This window comes from Eptatretus burgeri, chromosome 4 (genome assembly GCF_056783735.1).
Source record: "Eptatretus burgeri isolate ZD-2024b chromosome 4, Ebu_testis_v1, whole genome shotgun sequence".
Lineage (NCBI taxonomy): Eukaryota > Metazoa > Chordata > Myxini > Myxiniformes > Myxinidae > Eptatretus > Eptatretus burgeri.
The window spans coordinates 76,737,121-76,758,375 of NC_140964.1; the positions used below are offsets into that span (position 1 = coordinate 76,737,121).

The 21,255-nt window shown below is 44.0% G+C and overlaps 1 protein-coding gene across 2 annotated transcripts in view; it reads right to left on the minus strand.

Annotated features, from left to right (window-relative positions):
* LOC147028413 (uncharacterized) overlaps positions 1-21,255 on the minus strand; it is a 31,799-nt gene that overhangs the window by 8,323 nt on the left and 2,221 nt on the right. The window contains exons 2-4 of one of the 2 annotated variants that reach the window (XM_085878781.1): positions 21,089-21,152; positions 19,202-19,363; positions 15,708-18,871 (exon numbers count right to left, since the gene is read on the minus strand). In XM_085878781.1, coding sequence (XP_085734907.1) covers positions 19,224-19,363; positions 21,089-21,152 — 204 coding nt within the window. In that variant the 3' untranslated portion in view covers positions 15,708-18,871; positions 19,202-19,223. Of the gene's footprint in view, positions 1-15,707; positions 18,872-19,201; positions 19,364-21,088; positions 21,153-21,255 lie in introns of those variants that run through there. The other variant, XM_085878782.1, reaches the window with a different exon arrangement.

Here is a 21,255-nt window from a genome sequence, read left to right on the forward strand (position 1 = left end):
GAAAAATCGAGCTCCGTGGGGCTATGCGGGTGCCATTGGGCTAACCAAATACCGAAACCCCTGTCAGATTTGACAAACCTCCAAGGAGAAGATGCAAATTGAAATAGGCTACCTCTAAAAACATGTTTTTTGGGCGTGGCTCCACCCATAATCGGCGCGCCAGGCTCATTTTCAGGAAAACACAACTAGATCATGATATAAACCTCCCACCAAAATTTTGTCAGGATCGGAACAAAATCCACGGAGCTATTCTCGGGACAGACAGACAGACACACAACAATAACGAATATAGTGGTCACTTATTTTTTTCGTGAAAATATTTTTTTTGTAAACCAATAATTAATAGGCTGCCGCTCAATGATTTAAATCATAACCGCACTAGAAATCGAAGTGTCAACATCACCGTCATGCCAAAGAAAAAAAAAAAACATGGCGTCTGGAACACTGACAGGTTCCTCTTGTGAAGCCCATTTTTATATACCAATTCCTCCAAACGCTGCCAATACGCCATTATACGGGAGCTGTAAGTTAGTAACATGTTCAGTAAGTTCTGTGGTCGTCTGGAAGACGTCAAATACGTCTAAACACGTCAATATGCATTGGAGATACGTTACTCAGATGTTCAAAGCACGTGACTCATAGGTTCAAAGCACATTACTCATAGGTTAGAAATAAGTTTCGGGTACGCTAAACATTACCTCGACGTGTTTCGACTTATGAGTAACTTACAAGTAACGTGTGTCGACGTGTGTCAACGATCGCATAACGTGCCTCCAATTTATGGCCAGCGTATGCGGAACGTGTGCGTCATTCGCTGGCATACGTCGAAAAATTTTCAGCATGCTTAAAATTTGTCGACGTACTCGGCGTACTACGACGTATGCCAGCGTGCTTCAGCGTGCTCTTAACGTATACAAAACTTACCCATAACTTATTCGACGTGTGCCAGCGTTTCAGAAAATTTTTCATTCGTCGATATACGCTGGCTAAAACGTCAAGGTGTGACAGCGGCTTGACACTTCGATGTCTAGTGCGGTTATGATTTGAATCATCGAGCGGCAGCCTTTTAATAGGCTACGCCACGTGATCGTCAGCGATACACTGCCGCGCTATGCATACGTTAGACTATCGTTGGGCATAGGTTGTGAACGCCAACAACACGCTAAGCATTCATTGGTATAAGTTATCTATATGTTATCGAAACGTTCTGTGTACGTTACTAATACGTTATGCATACGTCCAACTCGCTATGAATATGCCCAAAACTGGAAAAAAACATCAATAGTTCAGCGTAAGCCAGCGTTTTACATACATTTTGATACGTTGCCATACGCTGGCAAAAACGTCAAGGTGTGACAGCGGCTTTAGTCCGGGGGCCAGGAGAACCCACCATGCACCCACCTCAGCATTCATTGGGACTACTATTTTCTTACTTATTATGTAGCTGGTGGAATTTTAAAACATGTACCCAAAGAAAAAAGTGTCACGATCAACGTTTTTAGGGGAAAAACAATACCGGCTTTAAAGCAGTGGAAATTGCATTAGGTATGGGGGTGGGAAATTGGAAAATGAAAACGTATCACTTTTTTCCCCTCCAGGGTGTCTTCTTTGTCAATATTTTAAATGAACAAGTTGATTTACTGATAATTTCAGCCTCGAGAAGAGATTTATCAGCTTAAGATACATTTTTAACTGATAATAGGCCACAATTAAACCGATTATTGAAATCACCCACATGTTGCATTCAATAAGAGAAAAATGATAGTTTTTATTGTTGAATAAATTTAAAAGTTCCCTGTGATTTAATGATGCATTATGCACCCTTCACCTGGTTTGAACACGTCTCTTGACTGACACCAGGTGGCAGATTATACTGAGGGAATGGATGTCTCATTAGTTTCTGCACTGGCTACTTAGAGTGCTGCAGATTAAGTTTCAAGATTCAAACATGGCAGCTGAACAAGAAGGATTTCTGGTTGTAAATGCCTCAATATTCAGGTAAATGAGCAGATATAAACAATGTTGGTTGTTGCTTCATCACAATGAAGTGGAGTGCTCTGCTTCGGAAGATAGGTGATTACCTTGAAGGTTTTAACTTTACTACAATTCTGTTGAATTCATGTGATCTTCAAATTCACTTATTATCACCCAGTTTCATCATACATACTAAACTTGTTTTGTATGTTCTATTTTAAAAACTATACAACGATGAACACGCAGTACAGAAGATACGATAAGGTTGGGAGTTATTATTATTTTTTAATGTTTTAAAAAAATTTTCAGGCAAAAAGGGAAGGAGGGAGGGAGGCTAAAAAACAAAAATAAAATTAAGCTCCTTGAGTGTATTCTTACTAAATTTATTACAATCTTGGAAAATATGTGGTGTTTTACACATCCTCCAGTGTTCTGGGAGTGTTTTGATCGTACTGAAATTAAAGCATCGGCAAAAACACGATGAACTGTGAGAGAGAGTCAAAGCAAAATATATTTTGTAATTACAAGAGGAAAATTTAATTTTTTTTTTGCAAGGAGGCACTTAAAATCAAGAAGGTGAAAAATCTAAAACTACAAAATAAAAACTCCCAGCTTAAGCAAGCAAAGAAGAATTGTGTTGTGATTACAGGCCTGTCGGTTATCTGAAGCAGAACATTTGATTAATCACTATCACTTTTCTTTTTCTTTCAGCCTGTGACGTATAGTAATGTTTTTGTTTGCTTGGCCCTTTGTCTTCGAATCACGTGCACGTTTCATGATGTATGGTGTTAATTTCCTTGTGACACTAACCCTTATTAACATTACAAATCTCTCTAAACATGACACAGAGCAAATGTGTGAGGCGACGCTGGCGCTACATGCATTCACCTGTTGTGATACAGTCAGCTCTTTCAGGGGTATTGGAAAGTTTTTACCTCTCATGTTGTTACTGAAATCTCCTGCACACTGTGATGTCCTGAAGCATTTGGGAGATGACTGGAATGTTGATGATGATCTTCTGATCGGGTGTGAAAAGTTCACCTGTGCACTGTATGGGAAATCCAAATCAGAGAGCGCAGATGAAGTGCGGCACTTGATGCTCAAGTCAAAGTGTGATGGGGATATTTCAGTTGACAGTCTAACATGCAGTACCATTGACCTGGCGAGATTGCCTCCGAGTAGGGCATGCTTGAGAGAACATGTTGCTCGAGCAAATTATCAGACAAGAATATGGAAAATGGCAAATGTTGCCATATATGAGATCCCAAAATCCAAGGAAGGACATGGATGGAAAGAGGATGGAGAACCACTCTGGTGTGCAGATGAAATGATCTCACCACAAAAACTAATTGATGTGCTGGAGAGAGATACAACAGAACTGGAGGAATCTGAAGATGAAACAGGAGAACAGGAATATGCTGCAGGTAGTGATACAGATAGCTCCTCTGATGAGGACTAAAATAGTAAAAGTGTAATTTGTGATAATGGAGTACTGGGACATTATATTTTACTGTGGGCATGCAGGGAAAGGACATTATTAGCAGATTGGATTGTGCAAACAAGTGTTATCTTTGGCATTAGAGATTCCCGATGATATTTGTTCCTTGTGAAACGAAAATTATAAACAGGTGCTTATAAATCTCTTCTAAAGGCTGAAATTATAAGTAAATCAACTTGTTCATTTAAAATATTGACAATGAAGACATTCTGTAGGGGAAAAAGTGACGCGTTTTCATTTTTCAATCTCCCCCCCCACCCCCAATGCGTTTTCATCTAATGCAATTTCCACTGCTTTAAAGCCGGTATTGTTTTCCCCCAAAAAACGTTGATCGTGACACTTTTTTCTTTGGGTACATGCTTTACAATTTCACCAGCTACATAATAAGTAAGAAAATAGTCATCCCAATGAATGGTGAGGGGGGTACATGGTGGGTCCTCCAGGCCCCCGGACTAATTGCATGTTATAAAGTTTGAAGAAAAGTATCAAAATCACTGCTAAAAGAATTCTACTTTTTAGATCCTCGTGGAGGATCTCCAAGTCTTACTCACGTTGTTGTTCTTCATCTTCTTCTTGTGGACTTTTTTGTTTCACAGCCTACAGTTTTCATCGAAACTTCCTGAAACTTGGCATATATACGTAAAAATACCTTGCGCAGACAGTAACCATCTCCGATTTTGAAAATTCCTCCTAGAAAAAAAGTTTTAAAAAAAAAGTCTTGAAAATTCCTCCGAGAAAAAAAAACGTCAAAATATCTCCGCTAATGGAAATCGCCTAAAAATTTATCTCCAAAACGAGGCAAGCTTTTTGAATTCTCTTTGAGGGAACCGAACAGGACATTAGCAGAGATGAATTGCCACACATATGATACATCACGATGATGTCATATCAATTTTTATGGTCATTCCTATTTTTTGACATTTTTTGTTTCACAACCCAGAGTTTTCATCGGATATTCGTGAAACTTGCCATGTATATGGAGAAAGCCCACGCGCAGGCAGTAAACATCTCCGATTTTGGAAATTCTTCCAAGAAAAAAAGTTGACGTCATAATATTGCCGCTAATGGAAATCGCCTACACCATTATCTCTGAAACTAGGCAAGCTGTTTGAATTTTGTTTGCGGGACTCAAGCCGGGCATTAGCACAGATAATTTATCGCAAACCTGATACATCACAATGACGTCATATTCGTTTTATGACGTCATAATTAAGAGGATGAGGATCTTAACTCATTTGAGCATGTTAAAGACATTTGCCTGGTGAAATGCTAATTTTTACATAACAAACTGTAATCTTGGTGATTATTTGTTCTGGAACTAATCAAACAGGACTGTCCTTGATTGTAATGTATTAATTGACAGTGGTTTCATTCAAATACATTGTTTATGGCATATATTGTAAATGAGTCGATATTTTTTAAAGTATCACAACATCATTGTTGAAAAACGTAATTTTGGCATATTTCCCATCAGTTGACTGTGGTAGACTTTTAGTATGTTGAACTTGAGGCATTACAAAAATGCATTGTGAAAAAATAAATTATATTGCCATTATTTTGACCTTTTTCACTATTTTGGGGCTACTTTTACTGGCCTATAAGGTGGAGGGAACGAAATGAAGTCGCTAAAACCTCCATTGTTTGACCCTTAGTCCAAGAGTCAAGTTTGGTTGAGATTGGATAAGTATATAATGACTGAATGAATGCAGTCAAAAACAGACAGAGAGACAGACAGACATCAAATTGTGTATTTTCGTGTGATGATGTTATTCATGAAAAACCTTGTTATAAAGGAGCTTACACAGTGAGTGATGGTGCACGTCGTTATTTGTTTGTGTCTCTTTGGTGTAAGTATGAACGTTCATTGCGTGTGTGCATGTCAGTGCTGGATTTCGGGAAGGACCAACGGGACATTTGTCCACGGCCCAAACTCCAGGGGGCGCACAAAAAAACATACGAATGATAAGTTACATTCATTTATTTATGAAGCTGATATTATTTATTGCCTTGTCTCAAAGTAAGGAGAGAGAGAGAGAGAGAGAGAGAGAGAGAGAGAGAGAGAGAGAGAGAGAGAGAGAGAGAGAGAGAGACAGAGACAGAGACAGAGACAGAGACAGAGACAGAGACAGAGACAGAGACAGAGACAGAGACAGAGACAGAGACAGAGACAGAGAGAGCAAACAGACAGGAATTCAAGGTCTCATATAAATAACCCAACATTTTTTTTAAACCACAAAACAGGAATACAATTTCTGAAGCAGTGGAAATCACTGTTGTGATACAGTCAGCTCTTTCAGGGGTATTGGAATCAGGGGTATTGGAAGTGAACTCATAAGAGAGTGAACAAAGTGAACTTTGAGCTTCCAGTTCCGGGTTTGGAGCGTCGAGAGGTCTCCTTCGGGGCTCTCTGCTGACGTTCTCAAAGTTAAGTTTCCGGTCGTTATTTGTCCCGTTTTTACTGTTTAATTTTCTCACCGACATGTTACTGTGTGTTCCAAGTTCGGTTTTGTTTCAAAAATCGTGCTATTTTGTGAGTTTTTGTCGACGTTCTTACCGAGTGTTTGAGGCCTAGGCCTTGGCCGAGGCTTGAGGCCGACCGGTTCCCCTCGGTGTTCGATCGTTTTTTTTTGTTTGTTTTTTTCTCCCCATTACCTTCAATTTCTATCCTCCCCACTTTCCTAACGTCCCCCATTCTCCCGACTAATCTCTCTATTTCTTATCTTAAAAAAAATAAAAATAAAAAACGCTAACCTTCTCCCGATTCTGCTTCTTCTTCTTTTATCACCTCTTCCTTCTTCCGCCGGTACTCCAGGGGCCTCCCTCTGGCCATCCCCCAGGCAGATGCCAGGCCCATCCCCATCTTCTTGAGATGATGGTCAACCTGCTGCAACCATGAGGCACGTGGTCAGCCCACTGGCTTCCTCCACTCATGAGACTCCCTCGCTGAGAGAATCTGGTGAGCAGGATCAGCGTCAGGAAAACGAGCCACATGTCCATACAGCCGCAACTGACGCTCACGGACTATGCAGGTAACAAATCTCATCCGAGTCTCTCTCAGCAACCGCTCGTTGGACACAAAATCCGACCAGCGATAGCCAAGGATTCTCCGAAGACACCTGGTACCAAAGGAATTAAGTCTCCGTCTCAGATTCTTGGTCAGAGTCCAAGTCTCACATCCATAGAGCAAGACTGGAAGTACCAAGGACCTGAAGACTCGGACTTTCATCCTCCCGCACAGGTACCGGCAGCGCCACACCCCATGATCCAGTGAATCCATGACTCCCCAGGCCCGACCCAGATGTCTATTGACCTCTGACTTGCAGCCAGCAGAGACATGAATATCACTGCCAAGGTAAGTGAATCTCTCCACGATCTCAACATCCTCACCACAAACAGACACAGACAGGACAGCAGCATCCAAGATGTCACCGAAAGCCTGGATCTTAGTTTTGACCCAAGAAACCCGTAATCCCAGCGGCTCCGACTTCTCATTTAGCACCTCGAGGGCCCCCAAAAGGATGTCTAAAGTCTCCGCAAAGATGACTGCATCATCTGCAAAATCAAGGTCCGAGATCTTGACATTCCCAAACGATGCACCGCAACTTGATCTCTCCGACATCCTCCCTAAAATCCAGTCCATACAAGTGCTGAAAAGTGTGGGGGCAAGTACACATCCCTGACGAACTCCAGTAACAACTGGAAATAAGTCAGAGATGGTACCACCACACTTCACAGCACTCTCAGTACCAGAGTAGAGTTCAGACATCAGATCGATCAGTTTTGGTGGCACCCCACGAAGACCAAGAATCCTCCAGAGGACATCCCGATTCACTGAATCGAACGCTTTACAGAGATCAACATAGGCTGCAAGTAGCCCCTGCTGAAACTCTCGTCTGCATTCGGTGAGGACACGAAGGGCAAGGATACGGTCAATCGTTGACCTCTTTAGTGTAAAGCCTGACTGCTCTGGACGCTGGTGCTCAAGCAGATGGTGGCGAACCCTATCAAGAATTATCCGAGCAAAGACCTTGCCCAGCACTGAGAGCAGCGTCACCCCTCGGTAGTTGTTGCAGTCTTGGCGATCACCCTTCCCTTTCCAGAGAGGGACAACAAGGCCCCTCTTCCAGTCAGTTGGGATGATGCCTGTGTTCCAGGCAGAGCACAAAACTGCATGCAACGACACGAGTGCAGCATTTCCATCAGCCTTGAGAAGTTCGGCATGGATGCCACAGATCCCGGGAGCTTTTTCCCGTTTAAACTGGTTCACCGCAGCCCGTGTTTCCACAAGCGAAGGTGGACCACAGTTGATTCGAGGGTCAGCAACAGGGATTGTAACACCCTTGACGTCCAACTCGACAGCTGGGGGATCAGCCTGGTACAACTGCTCAAAGTAACCGGCCCAGCGGGCCTTCACTTCAGACTCCTCTGTCAAGAGCCTACCACTCTCTGCTCGAACTGCAGTGCTCCGAGGGATGGGCTTGGATGAATGTAATGCGCGAATTCCCCTGTAAGCAGGACAAGAATCACCTGTCCACAGGTGATGCTCTACCCCCTCACAGATTCCTCGCACATAGGCCTCCTTGTCCACCCTCAGTGCACGTACAGTTTTACACCTCAGCTCCCTGAACAGCTCAGCTCTGCCATTCAGCCTGGCCCTGCGACTCTGGTCAATGGTATCCAGTGTCCCTTGAGAGACAAAATTCTTCTTTGCCCTGCGGTGAGCTCCAAGACATCCACCGGCAACATCAAGGACGGTGGTCTTGAAGGCGCTCCACAACTCTTCAGGACTCCCCAAAGCACCCAGACCCCCCAAGTGTCCACTCAGCCTGTTCGCAAACTCCTCAGCTACTCTCTCATCCCTGAGCTTGTAAACATCCAGCCTAGGCTGGGATGGTACCATTCTCCAGGATTTAAGGTGCAGCTTTAGAGTTGCTACAACAAGCCTGTGGTCAGTATTGAGGAACTGAGCACTCCGGTAGACCCTGCAGTTCTGGATCATCCTCCAACGACCGTCAATGAGGACATGGTCAATCTCCTTTGCCACACCGCCAGCGTTGGAATACCAAGTCCAGCGATGAGATTGTGGGCGTCCTGGTGGCGTCCTCAAAATCCTGGTGGCGTTTAATCAAATCTTTTTCTGGTGTATGCTCCCCCTCCATCCCCTCCCCAACCTCAAATGGCCGCACTGCTGATACCGCACGTGAAAAAGCTGAATGCCTAAACTCAGTGTTTGCAGCTAAATCTTGTGTCCTAAACCCATCACTTTCTCGACCCACTTTAGCCAGTCGCACCCAACTGTCCCTGTACTCTGTGTCCTTTTCTCCTGACAAGGTAGAGAGCTTGCTTTCAAACCTCGACTCAGATTCTGCAACCGGTCCAGACGGCATCAGCCCACGTGTCCTCAAAGCCTGCTCTTCTGCTCTTGCTCACCCTCTCTCTGTTCTATTCACCCTCTCATTTACTCAAGGTCATCTGCCATCTGCTTGGAAATCTGCAAACATCACTGCCCTGCATAAAAAAGGTGCAAAAACAGATCCCTGCAACTACAGACCAATCAGCCTTCTCCAAATCATCAGCAAGGTTATGGAATCCATCATCGCTTCAGACATGAAATCCTTCCTCTTCTCCAATGGCTTGATTTCCGATCATCAATTTGGTTTCAGACCAGGTCACTCTACCCTGAATATGCTGCTTCTGCTCTCCTATCAATAGATGGATGTCCTCAATGTCAGACAGGAAATCTGAGCCGTATCCCTGGACATATCACATGCTTTTGACACAGTCTGGCACCCTGCCCTACTCACCAAACTCTCTTCCCATGGTATCCAAGGCCATCTCCACTCATGGCTCGCAGAGTTCCTGTCCTGTCGCAGTCAACATGTGGCGCTAAATGGAGTTCTTTCATCTCCTCTTCCTGTCCAGGCTGGAGTTCCTCGAGGTAGCGTTCTGGGCCCTGTTCTTTTTCTGGTTTTCATCAATGATCTCTCCGACTCTCTGGAAAATCCTCTATATCTCTTTGCTGATGACTCCACCCTCTGCCATACCATCTGTCATCCCTCAAACCGGCAAGCAGCAGCTTCTTCGCTCACTGCAGATCTGGATAAAATCACAAACTGGTCCAACACGTGGAACATGTCTTTCAATCCGGACAAATCTCACACTCTCACTATGTCTCTTCGAAAGGACCATTTAGAACCTCCCCCCCCATTAACTTTCTCAACAATCCTCTGGAAGAAGTCTTTTCTTTCAAGATTCTGGGTCTCACTATCTGCCATGACCTTTCCTGGGAAAGTCACATTTCCAACCTCGCCTCCAAAGCCAGTCGCCGACTGGGAATCCTCCGTCGTGCAAAGTCCTTCCTCGACCCTCCTGAGCTCCTGACCGCTTACAAAGCTTTTGTCCGTAGCCTGATGGAGTACTGCTCTCCCCTCTGGGCTGGTGCTCCTGCCTCCCACCTTTCTCGGCTTCACGCTGTCAAAACCAGGGCATTTAGGATCATCGGCATTTCCCGCAATGAAGCTGAGTCTTTTGGCCTCTCACTCAATCACCGCAGCTTGGTCGGTGGTCTTTCTGTCTTCTACCGTCTCCTCTCCAGCCTTGCCCCCCCTGCTCTCTCTGCGATTTGTCCCCATCACATTTCCACAGGGCACTCAAGGTCCGCCAACAACCCCCTTCTGGTGAAACTACCAAAATCACGAATCACTGCTCATCTTCACTCTTTCATTCCTCTTTTTTCCCACCTTTGGAATAAACTCCCTCACTCTATTCTTTCCCATTCTTCCCTCCAGGCTTCAAAGCAGCTGTTCACCACCACCTCTTATCATCCCCCATCCAAATCCTCAATCTTTTCTACCCCCGATAATCCACCCAAGCCCACCTCCTTCAATTCCCTGCTTTCATTCCTGAAAGTCCCTGTAATGTCCATCTTCTCTTCCCCATGTTCCCCGGCCCATCCCTCTCCCTTCCACAGATCTCCTAATGTGTCTGTTCCCACTGTTTTGTCCCTCTCACTCCAGCCCATCTTGTCTCATGCCCCCTTGCTGTGCGTTGTGTGTTCGCTCTCATACGAGCCTCGAGAAGGTATACAAAAAAAAACGAGTGAGAGTGTGAACTAATGAGAGAATGAACCAGTGAAAGAGTGAACTCATAAGAGAGTGAACTCATGAGAGAGTGACACGGTGTGAGAGTGACACGGTGTGAGAGTGACACAGTGAACCAATCACACAGTGAGAGAGTGACACAGTGGAGAGTGACATGGTGAGAGTGACACCGTGAGACAGACAAACAGAGTGAAAACATTGCCTTGATCACCAGGTGGCTTCACCACTCAAGCAAGCAGTCCAACGAAACAGGTGATAACCAATGGCTGGCTTGGCAAGCGATGGCAAGCCCATTGGTAATGGATTTTTCAGCGAATGAAACACCTCAACATGGATTTTTTTTCAAATCAGGGAAAAACGTGATAAAACATGGGAATTCCTCCGGATTTTTTTGCAGTTGAGTCTAAAGCAACAGCTGTAAAGCAAATGCGAGAATAACACGGAGTCCTTTTTAGGGAGTTTTGGGCCTTGAGAATTTCATGCCCAGCACCCTAAAAAAACAACAACCTTCATCTGCCTCTGACGTCCTGATATCCCAAACTAAATTTCCCTGATTTCCCAATTGTGTTGTCCAGCTTCCCCGAATACAGTACATTGTCATTTCCAACAATCCCTGCTCACCTGCTGTGGTTGTCGGGAAGTTCCACTTCTGAGGACAGTGATCAAGAACACTACAATGAGAAACCACGACATGTCTGGTGTACAGTTGTCCACGAACTGACGATTTAACTACACAGCTCTGTCTTACGAGTTACCCATTGTTGACATTCTTATTGTAACCACGAACAACCACTGTGACGTCACAATGGACGATGGCCACACCCCCTTCACATATTTTCTCTTGATTTCTCAACCAATATGTAATTTTTGTTTTTGCTCCAATTAATATCTTCTGGTGAAAATCACACGTCCCAAGGTTGATGAATAAGACGCGTCTTTTGTCTTTCAATTTTTTTACACCAATGAGAACAGGATTTAAAAACGTTCACTTTGATAAGTTGGGACACTGATTACTGACATGCATACCAGACGTGTGTTCATTCGATTTACTTATCCACCCACAACCTTTAAAAGCGACAGCTCGGGTCTTGTTACGAACCCTGGTGGGCTATATAGATTATAGTAGATCTAGATTCCGGTCCATTTTGTGGTTGTCGGGATCAGTGGAGAATGCCTCATGGATGTCGGGATTCCTCCAAATTTCTTTCACATTCGTGTTAAACAGCTCTTCCGACTATTTAAAAAGGTAAATCATTCGTGTTTGTGGTTTATAATATTTTTTACTTTTGTTCGGTGTTTTCCATTTCATCCCATGAAATGATTTATATATATTTATATATATATATATATATATATATATATATATATATATATATATATATATATATATATATATATACATACATATACACGTCAACATAGAATTTGTCCAAGGAGAAATTCCTTCGTGAGTGGGTGTTATTCGTGTTAATAATGTTTTGTATTCACATTAATATTATCCGATAATTATCATTGGTATTGTTTTTAGAAGCGGCCTTGGAAAAACGCCACAATTGGCTATCTTCCCACGGATATACACCTCAACACAGACTTGGCCCAAGGAGGAGGGAACCAAATGAAGTCGCAACAACGTCCATCGTTTGACCCTTCGTCCTTGAGTCAAGTTTGGTTGAGATTGGATAAGTGTATAATTACCGAATGAATGCAGGCAGACATCAAATTGTGTATTTAGTGTGATGATGTTATTCATGATAAACCTTGAAACAGGACCTTACACAGTGAGTGATGGTGCACATCCTTATTTGTTTTCGCCTCCTTGGTTTTCGTGTGAATGGTCATTTTGTGTGTGCACGTGCATACGTAATTAATAGACAAGCTTTAATTATATTCTCACCCCACCATCACGTTTTCTCAATGCGTCCCATACTAAGTGGACGAAGGTGATGTTTTCACTCCTATCTATCTGTTTGTTTGTTACTTGTCAAATTGAAGACTCGTAAGTATCATGGAGTTCGGTAGTGGAGTACTCTACTCCAGCAGCAGCGACTGAATGGTGAAAAAAAAAATGGTGGCCCCATCAAATGTGCCCAAAACGATCCGTTTAAAACCACCATGGAGTGAAGTAATACTTCTTTAAAACCCTGTCCTTTTATTCTCGAACGTTTTCATTCATAACTAGTACGAAGTACTTACGAAATTGCAATCGAATCGGTTAACCCGTGTATGAGCAAGGGGGCTTTGAATGGTCATTTTTTCCCGAACAATGCACTCATTGACCTTTGACCCCTGACCCAGCCGAGATAGGTCAATATGTCCTGAAGCAAAGTTGTAGTACTCATTGAGTACTATGTACCGATGAACTTTCATTCGTATCGGTTAATCCGTGTAGGCGCAAGGGTGCCTTGAATGGTAATTTCGCTAGAAAAATGCACTTATTGACCTTTGACCCCTGACCTACTCGAGATAGGTCATTATGCAAATGAGAAAAGTTGTAGTACTCATTACAGTCTATAAGCATGTAAAGATTCATTCAATTCGGTTCAACCATCTTGGAGCTAGTGTACTTTGAATTTTCAGCGGGAATGCTCAATGGCCCTCGGACACCCAAATTGAGAGGGTTGCCATTTGGAAACTATGAGATATAGAAAAAATGGATGTCAAATAACGGATAGGGAATCACCTTAAGATTATGCATCCCAAATCTCATCGAGTTCCATCCACTGATAACTACTCGGTATCAATTTGAATGAAAAGTACCAAAAATGCGGTTTGATATCGGAAATCCCCAAAGTTCGAGGGGGGTGCTGTGGGTGAACAAAGATATAAATCGAAAATCCGGCTCGATCGTTTGTGCACAATGTATTCCAGATGATTAATGTGAATTTTCAGGACCATCTGACCATAACCCTAGGAGGAGTAGCATTTGGCGCGAAGGCACCTCCAGCTCTCGCATATTATCGATTTTTGCCCTTTGACCCCTGACCTAAGCAATATTGGCCAATATGTCCTGATGCAAAGTTGTAGTACTCATTGCGTGCTATGAACCTGCAAAGTTTCATTCAGATCGATGCCTCACCTGGTCGCTAGGGGCCTTCAATTTTCGGGCATACCCCATTTGTAGGGGGCGCTGCGGGTAAACTATTCCATATATCACCAAAACCGGAATATATTTGGTAGAGCATCACCTGTAGATGATGCATGCTTTCGGAATTGATTTCGCGTGAACGGTACCAATTTTGAAGGTTTTTCGGCTGTTGCGAGGGAACCACAGCGTCCTCATACCTCTACCAGGTTTTGTATCTCACCGATTGGCTGCATCTGGATTCGGACCTGAACCAAAGTCTAATCGGTTTGTTCTTATCACCTCCACAACTTTTTAAGATAATGTGTTATACACCGTTTTTAGCCCCGTCTCTCAAAGGTGAAAATCATTTTTTTAAACCCTCGTATCCAGATCCAGATCTTCACCAAAATCCAATCATTTCGTCCTTGTCACACACCCAACCTGTGCACAAGTTTCCTCCAAATCCGTCCACGTTTTGAGATATCCCGCTCACAGACAAACAGACATTGAGCCACAATGAGCCTCATGCAGAGAACGAGTGACAGAGTGAGCCAGTAAGAGAGTGACACAGCGAACCAGTAAGAGAGTGACACAGCGAACCAGTAAGAGAATGACACAGTGAGCCAGTAAGAGAGTAACAGTGAGCCACTAAGAGAGTGACACAGCGAACCAGTAAGAGAATGACACAGTGAGCCAGTAAGAGAGTAACAGTGAGCCACTAAGAGAGTGACACAGCGAACCAGTAAGAGAATGACACAGTGAGCCAGTAAGAGAGTAACAGTGAGCCACTAAGAGAGTGACACAGCCAACCAGTAAGAGAGTGACACAGCCAACCAGTAAGAGAGTGACACAGCGAACCAGTAAGAGAGTGACACAGCGAACCAGTAAGAGAGTGACACAGCGAACCAGTGAGAGAGTGACACAGCGAGAGAGTGACACAGTGATGCAATCACACATTGAGAGAGTGAGCTAGTCAGAGTGTGACACAGTGAGACACAAATAGAGTGAAAACATTACCTCGATCACCAGGTGGCTTCACCACTCAAACAAGCAGTCCAACGAAACTGTTGATAAGGAACGGCTGGCTTGGCAAGCGATGGCAAGCCCATTGCTAATGAAACACCTCAACATGGAATTTTTTTTCAAAGCAGGGAAATACATAATAAAACATGGGAATTCCTCCGGATTTTTTTGCAGTCGAGTCGAAAGCAACATCTGTAAAGCGAATGCGAGAATAACACGGAGTCCTCTTTTTTGGGAGTTTTAGGCTGAAATTTTTTTTGCGCCGATGACCCCAAAAAATAAAAATATATATTGAATCCGCCTCTCATGGGCTTGATATCCCACATTAAATTTCCTTGAATTCCCAATCGTGTTGTGTACCTTCCCCGAATGCAGTACATTGTCATTTCTGACAATCCCTGCTTACCTGCTGTGGTGGGTGGGATGCTCCACTTCTGAGGACAGTGATCAAGAACACCACGATATGAAACCACGACATGTCTGGTGTTTAGCTGTCAACGAATTGACGATTTAACGCCACAGCTCTGTCTTATGTATTCCCAATTGTTGGAATTCTCATTGTAACCACGAACAACCACTGTGACGTCACAATGGATGATGGCCACGCCCCTCTTCACATCATTTCTCTTGATTTCTCAACCTGCATATAATGTTTCTATTTACTCCAATTAATCTCTTCCGGTGAAAACCACCTAACCAAAGGTTGATGAATAACACCTGTCTTTTGTCTTTTTTTTTTCTTTTGTATACAATGTCGAGGCAGGATTTAAAAATTTTAAAAACAGGACTTTAAAACGTTCACTTTGATAAGTTGGGACACTGATTCCTGACATTGGATACCAGACGTGTGTTCATTTAACTAATTCGTATATCCCCACAGAAGTATATCCCCACAGAATTCGTATATCCCCCCACTCCCCACAGAAGCAACAGCACGGGTCTTGTTACTCTCACTGGTGGTGTATATAGAATACAGTAGATCTCGATTCCGGTCCATTATTCTGTGGTTGATGTGACAAACATAGAATACCTCACGGATGTTGGGATTTCTCCATATTTATTTCAGTTTAGTGTTAAACAGCACGAAGGACTATTTAAAAAGGTAAATCAGACGTGTTTGTTGTTTATAATATTTTTTACTTCTGTTCAGAGTGTTTCCATGAAACGCCACGATAAAGAATTTACACGTGAACAGGGAATTTGTCCATGGAAAAACCCCTTCGTGAGAGAATATTATTAGTGTTAATATTGTTTTGTAATAACATTAATATTATCCGATTATCATTGGTATTGTTTTTAGAAGCGTCCTTGGGAAAACGCCACAATTAGCTATCTTCCCACGGATATACACCTCAACACAGACTTGGCCCAAGGAGGAGGAGACCAAATGAAGTCGCAGCAACCTCCATCGTTTGACCCTTCGTCCGAGAGTCAAGTTTGGTTGAGATTGGATAAGTATATTAAGCACACTGCGGGCTTTTCCTGAGCAGTTATTCTCACGGTCAAATATGGCTGTGGATCATTTACCTCACCCACCCATCTTTCACTGACGTTGACATCCACCTTTTTCCATCGATGTTTGGCAGCTCTGTGGATGCTGGCTGGTTCTTGTTTGTGTTGGGCTGAACGAGGAAGGAATGATCACGAGATTGACGGTTGGAAGAGACTTGCAGCGTTGCACCAATAGGCAGGGTGGATTTGGCTGAAGTCTGCTTGAGGCTCCGCCCACACTGGTCTCCTATAAAAAGGATGGAGGACCATTTTCTGGCAGTTTTTGCGACAGCTGGGTGACCGTTATTTTCAGCTCCAGTCAGCTGTTCTAGTCAGATGGTTGGTGATCTGGCGACAGCCTTACAACTCTGACCACTGCTGAGAGTTTTCTGATAGTTTGGTTACACCTCCTCACAGTGCCTCACAGTGCCTCACAGCACCTTACAGCTGTCCATTGGTTGTGGCTCCTGATGGTGGGTGACCGTTGGACCATTCCTGCTGGTTCTGTTCGGGACCTGCTCTTGGCGCACCAGATTTTTGGCGTCCCTGGTTCCTGGGTGTGACGACGTGATGTTGATTGGTGTTCAAGCCTGTTTGCGAGTGGGTGTACGGCGTGGCAGGGTGCTGGCAACAGACCAAGGCACGTTCACACATTTCGGGACATTTTATTTGACACACGACGACTTCTACCTTGGTAAGCTGAGACTAGATTTCTTTTCCCCCCTAAATGATCTGCTGGATACCCTCATCTCGTGTTTAATTGTCAAATGAGGCAGAGTGATAAGCATCTGCTCTTTGTCTATTTTTCTAACCATGTCTGTTTAATACTTTATTTGTTTGAAATTATTTTAATTGATTTGAATTCACCTATTTTCACCACAAGGAAATAAAAAGTTCTTCTGTTTATTTATTTTCCTTGTTAACGTTTCAACCTGTCCGTGCTTGTCCTTTCCTTCCAATGATCGAGCATTGTTCGAACCTAGATAGACTGGGAGGTAATTCCCAAACTAATTGACCTGTCATAGTCGGCACGCACCAGCGGTAAATGCTCGGCCGCTCTAATTAAGATCTAATCAAGACAAGATTGGTGCAATGCCGAGGGTACACTCCCCGTTCAGAAAGACACGTGACCTCCAGTGAAATGGCAAATTAGACGGTGGACACTGGGAGTCGTGGTTAACTGATTGGCGTTCGTGGTTGGAAAGCTACCCACCGTACCACAAAGTTAATTATGAGCGGTGGCTCCAGGTCAGGCTCTTCCGAAGAGAAACGGGGATTAACCCCCTCAAAATACACTCAGTACCCGTGGTCGTAAAAATACTATAATGGAGCTAAGTGTTTGTTATCTCCTCCAAGACGAAGCATCAATGGTCCATGAAACTCAGCTATATTGTGTTTCGTTTGCAGGACTCTGTATCCCGATCACAAGTGAATGAGCAAAAATTAGGGGGGGTTAAAAAGTGAAGCCGAGGCCGCTGAGTATTAGCGATCCAGCCCGAGGTACATCACCGAACATGATTGATCCAGTGCTATCATGTGCCCACCACAGAAGAGACTACCACCACCACCTATGCCAACTGTCCATGGATCGGCTAATCCACTCGTATATACTTTGGCAAAACTGTTGTTGATTTTATTAATGATAAATTATGTTATTTGCTGTTACAACTTTATCTCCACCAAGTGGATACTATTCTCCCTTATGAGACTTTAACGCCGTTCTTTTCAATCCCATTCTAATTGGGATGTTGAATTGTGTATAACATGGTATTGTAACCAACATTTCTCTATTTTTAGAATACATCACGGTTTTCCGTTTTACTTGAGGACTAGCAAATACCACCAGTTGTTTCACTTCTGGGAATAGTAAGTGGGGGGGGGGGCAAGAGAAAGGGGTGGGAGAGACACAGACACACACACACACACACACACACACACACACACACACACACACACACACACACACACACACGTGGGAAAGAGCAAATAAGACCAGTCATTTTGAAAAGATGAGCAAAGATTACCAAAGTTGACCTTGCTGTGATATTTAACCCCCCGGGGTTCTTTGACTGGTCGGGGGTTAAACATGACCATCACTGCCGCGCCTCAACACAGAGCGCCATTTCCTGGGTGTTTTGTATTTTACGGCGATGGCCCCGCTTCACACAGGAGCGACAAAGGTTTCATAGGCATGAACTGTGTCCTCCTGAACCAGATTGTACGGACATCCAACTGAAGTATCACACAATGACTGAGATTGCAAGTATGGGGGGCGGGGGGTGCAGATTGCAGTCTTTGCTGCTGTATTTGTTTCTCATCTTGCCTCTTGATGTTGGGGAGCTTCTGCTGCCTTCAGGCACAAGAATTTCAAATAAGTGTGACAGTAAAGCTCATTTCCTGCAGTGTTTGAAGTATAACTTGACTGAAGTCCTTCTGATGGAATCTGCAGCTGAGTTTGGGAAGCTGGTAGAAGTGAAACATGTTTGTTTGTTTTTTTGTTTGTTCGTTTTTTTTCGTACACCTTGTCGAGGCTCTTACGAGAGCTAAAAGGAGTGATTAAGGTTGGTTGTAAAAAAACGAATCTCATTCGTTGTAAAAAAATGAATGGGATTTTTGATTGAAGAAATCTTTGAGTTGATGAGATGGAGAAGATTGTGGTCAGAGCTAAGGTCAGATATTTTTTGGATGAAGATTCAAAGTTGATCCACATGATGACAGCAGCTAAAGGGAAGGAGGAAAAAGTGAAAAATAACGTTGGAGTGTAAATGTGTTTGTGCAGTAACGAAGTCACGCATGACAGCTGCAGCAAACACCGAGAGTCAATGGCTACGGTTCCCTTCATGCGTGACAGACATGATTGGCATTGATTGTACAGATTAGTGAGAGACCTCACCTGCCTGATGTATTCAAATGAATAATTATTAATGTCTCTTCACTGAGTATTATTAAGTTCTTGTCATGCTATTTTAAACAAGGAAGTGACAGATTGAAAAACTTGGACTCAAAAAGTGTGTCAATTATTAAATAAAGTCCTTTGAGTGAAAACATTACCTGTAGTTCTGGAGACTGGTTTTTAGTCAAAACAACTTGGATCAGCCATCTGTAAGAGTCTCTGTCTTCCTCTTGTATTCCTGGAGCACTTGGGGGTGATGATGGATTCACTACCAAACATCTCATCCTCTGCTCCAGCGGCCATAAATATGACTTCTTCCTCTGTGCGCACACATCAACAAAAGGAAGTTAAAATCACTCAATAGCACTGCCATCATAATCTCAATCATTATCATGCTTTTCACCACAATCCTGGAATGGAGATCCATCGATCTCGATCTCTATCTCTATCTCTATCTCTATCTCTATCTCTCTGTTCCTCCCTCTCCATGAACCATGATGAAATGCTTCTTGGAAGGCAGCTCGAGTCACCCCAAGCTGAGAGAAAGTGGGATTTAAAAAATTTGGTTTTTCAAACAATTTATTTTAACTAGTGCAGGCCCGTAGGTGTGTGCCACTATATGCAGCATCAGGTCCCCAGCATCAATTGTGACGTCATATCAAACGAAGAAGAAGAATTGACGCCCCCCTCTCTCTCGCCCCCCTCTCTCCCTCCTCCTCTGTCCCCCTCCTCTCTCGCCCCACCTCTCTTGCCCCCCCTCTCTTGCCCCCCTCTTTCCTCCTCTCTCCCCCTCCTCCCTCCCCTCCTCTCTCCCTCCCCTCTCTTGCCCCCCTCTCACCCCTTCTCTCGCCTTTCTCTCTCCCTTCTCTTGCCCCCCCTCTCACCCTTCTCTCTCCCCCTCCTCTGTCCCCCTCCTTTTCCCCTCCCCTCTCTTGCCCCCTCAGCCCCTCTCTCACCCTTCTCTCTCCCCTCTCTTGCCCTCCTCTCGCCCTTCTCTCTCCCCCTCCTCTCTTGCCCCCCTTTCACCCCCTCTCTCGCCCTTCTCTCTCCCCACTCCTCTTGTTCTTCTCTCTCCCCCCTCCTCTCTCCCTCCCCTCTCTTGCCACCCCCTCCTCTCTCCCCCTCTTCTCTCCCCCTCCTCTGTCCACCCTCCTCTGTCTCACCCCTCTCTCCCCCTCCTCTCCCCCCTCCTCTCCCCCCTCCTCTCCCTCCCTCCTCTCTCCCTCTCCTCTGTCCCCCTCCTCTCTCCCTCCCCTCTCTTGCCCTTCTCTCTCTCTCCCCTCTCTCCCCCCTCCTCTCTCGTCCCTCTCTCTGTAAATGTATTCACAAATGTCTACCAGCACAACGATTAATTCCAACCTTAGGAAAAAACAGCTTTCAAACCCTTGGGAAACAGCCGTTTCCCTCGGGAAAATTCAAACCTTGGGATTAATTAATAATTTGAATAATAATCAAACCTTGGGAGTATGGCACATACCCTAGAGAAAGGCACATACCCAGGTCCCCAGTGTCGATTGTGACGTCATACCAAACGAAGAAGAAGAATTGTGATGTCAATCCTTCAAAAAAAATTAAATAAACAAGAATTGTGACGTCTTTCGTGACGTCATAGCACCGTGTCCTGTCATTGGTTCACAGATACATGGCCGTAACTTGGGAACCGCTCGTCTGATCGATATCAAACGTCGAAAAGGCACATCCGCGGGTCCCCGGCAATATTCCTGGCAAGTTTCAATGAGATCGGACTGGCGGTCGTCGAGAAACGGCGGTCGCACACAACCAGACACACAGAGATTGCTGGAATTCTAGATAGATGATCATCCAGGTGTACACAATGACATGTGTGGATACTTTAAGTCATGCCAGACTTCCACCAATTGGAAGATTTATTTGATGCTTGTTTGGGTCAGAGTGCAGCAAAATATTTGTCTGTTCTCAACACTTGTGACGCACAGAAAAAAGGCACACGATGCAGGTGAAAAACGTGGAGTTCAAACAAAGTTAGGAATAATTTGTCATGTAAGGCAAGAATCTTGGAAACTTACGTTCTGAACGATATCGCTTAATGTGAGGTGGTGGAGGAGGGAATCCGCACCGCTTCTGAGGGACCTTTGAAAAAATAGAAAAATGAAACATTAAATGAAAACTCGTTCAGGAAAGAGTACAGAAGGAAATGCAGTAATGGAACAAGTAATCGATGAAAAGTTGAATT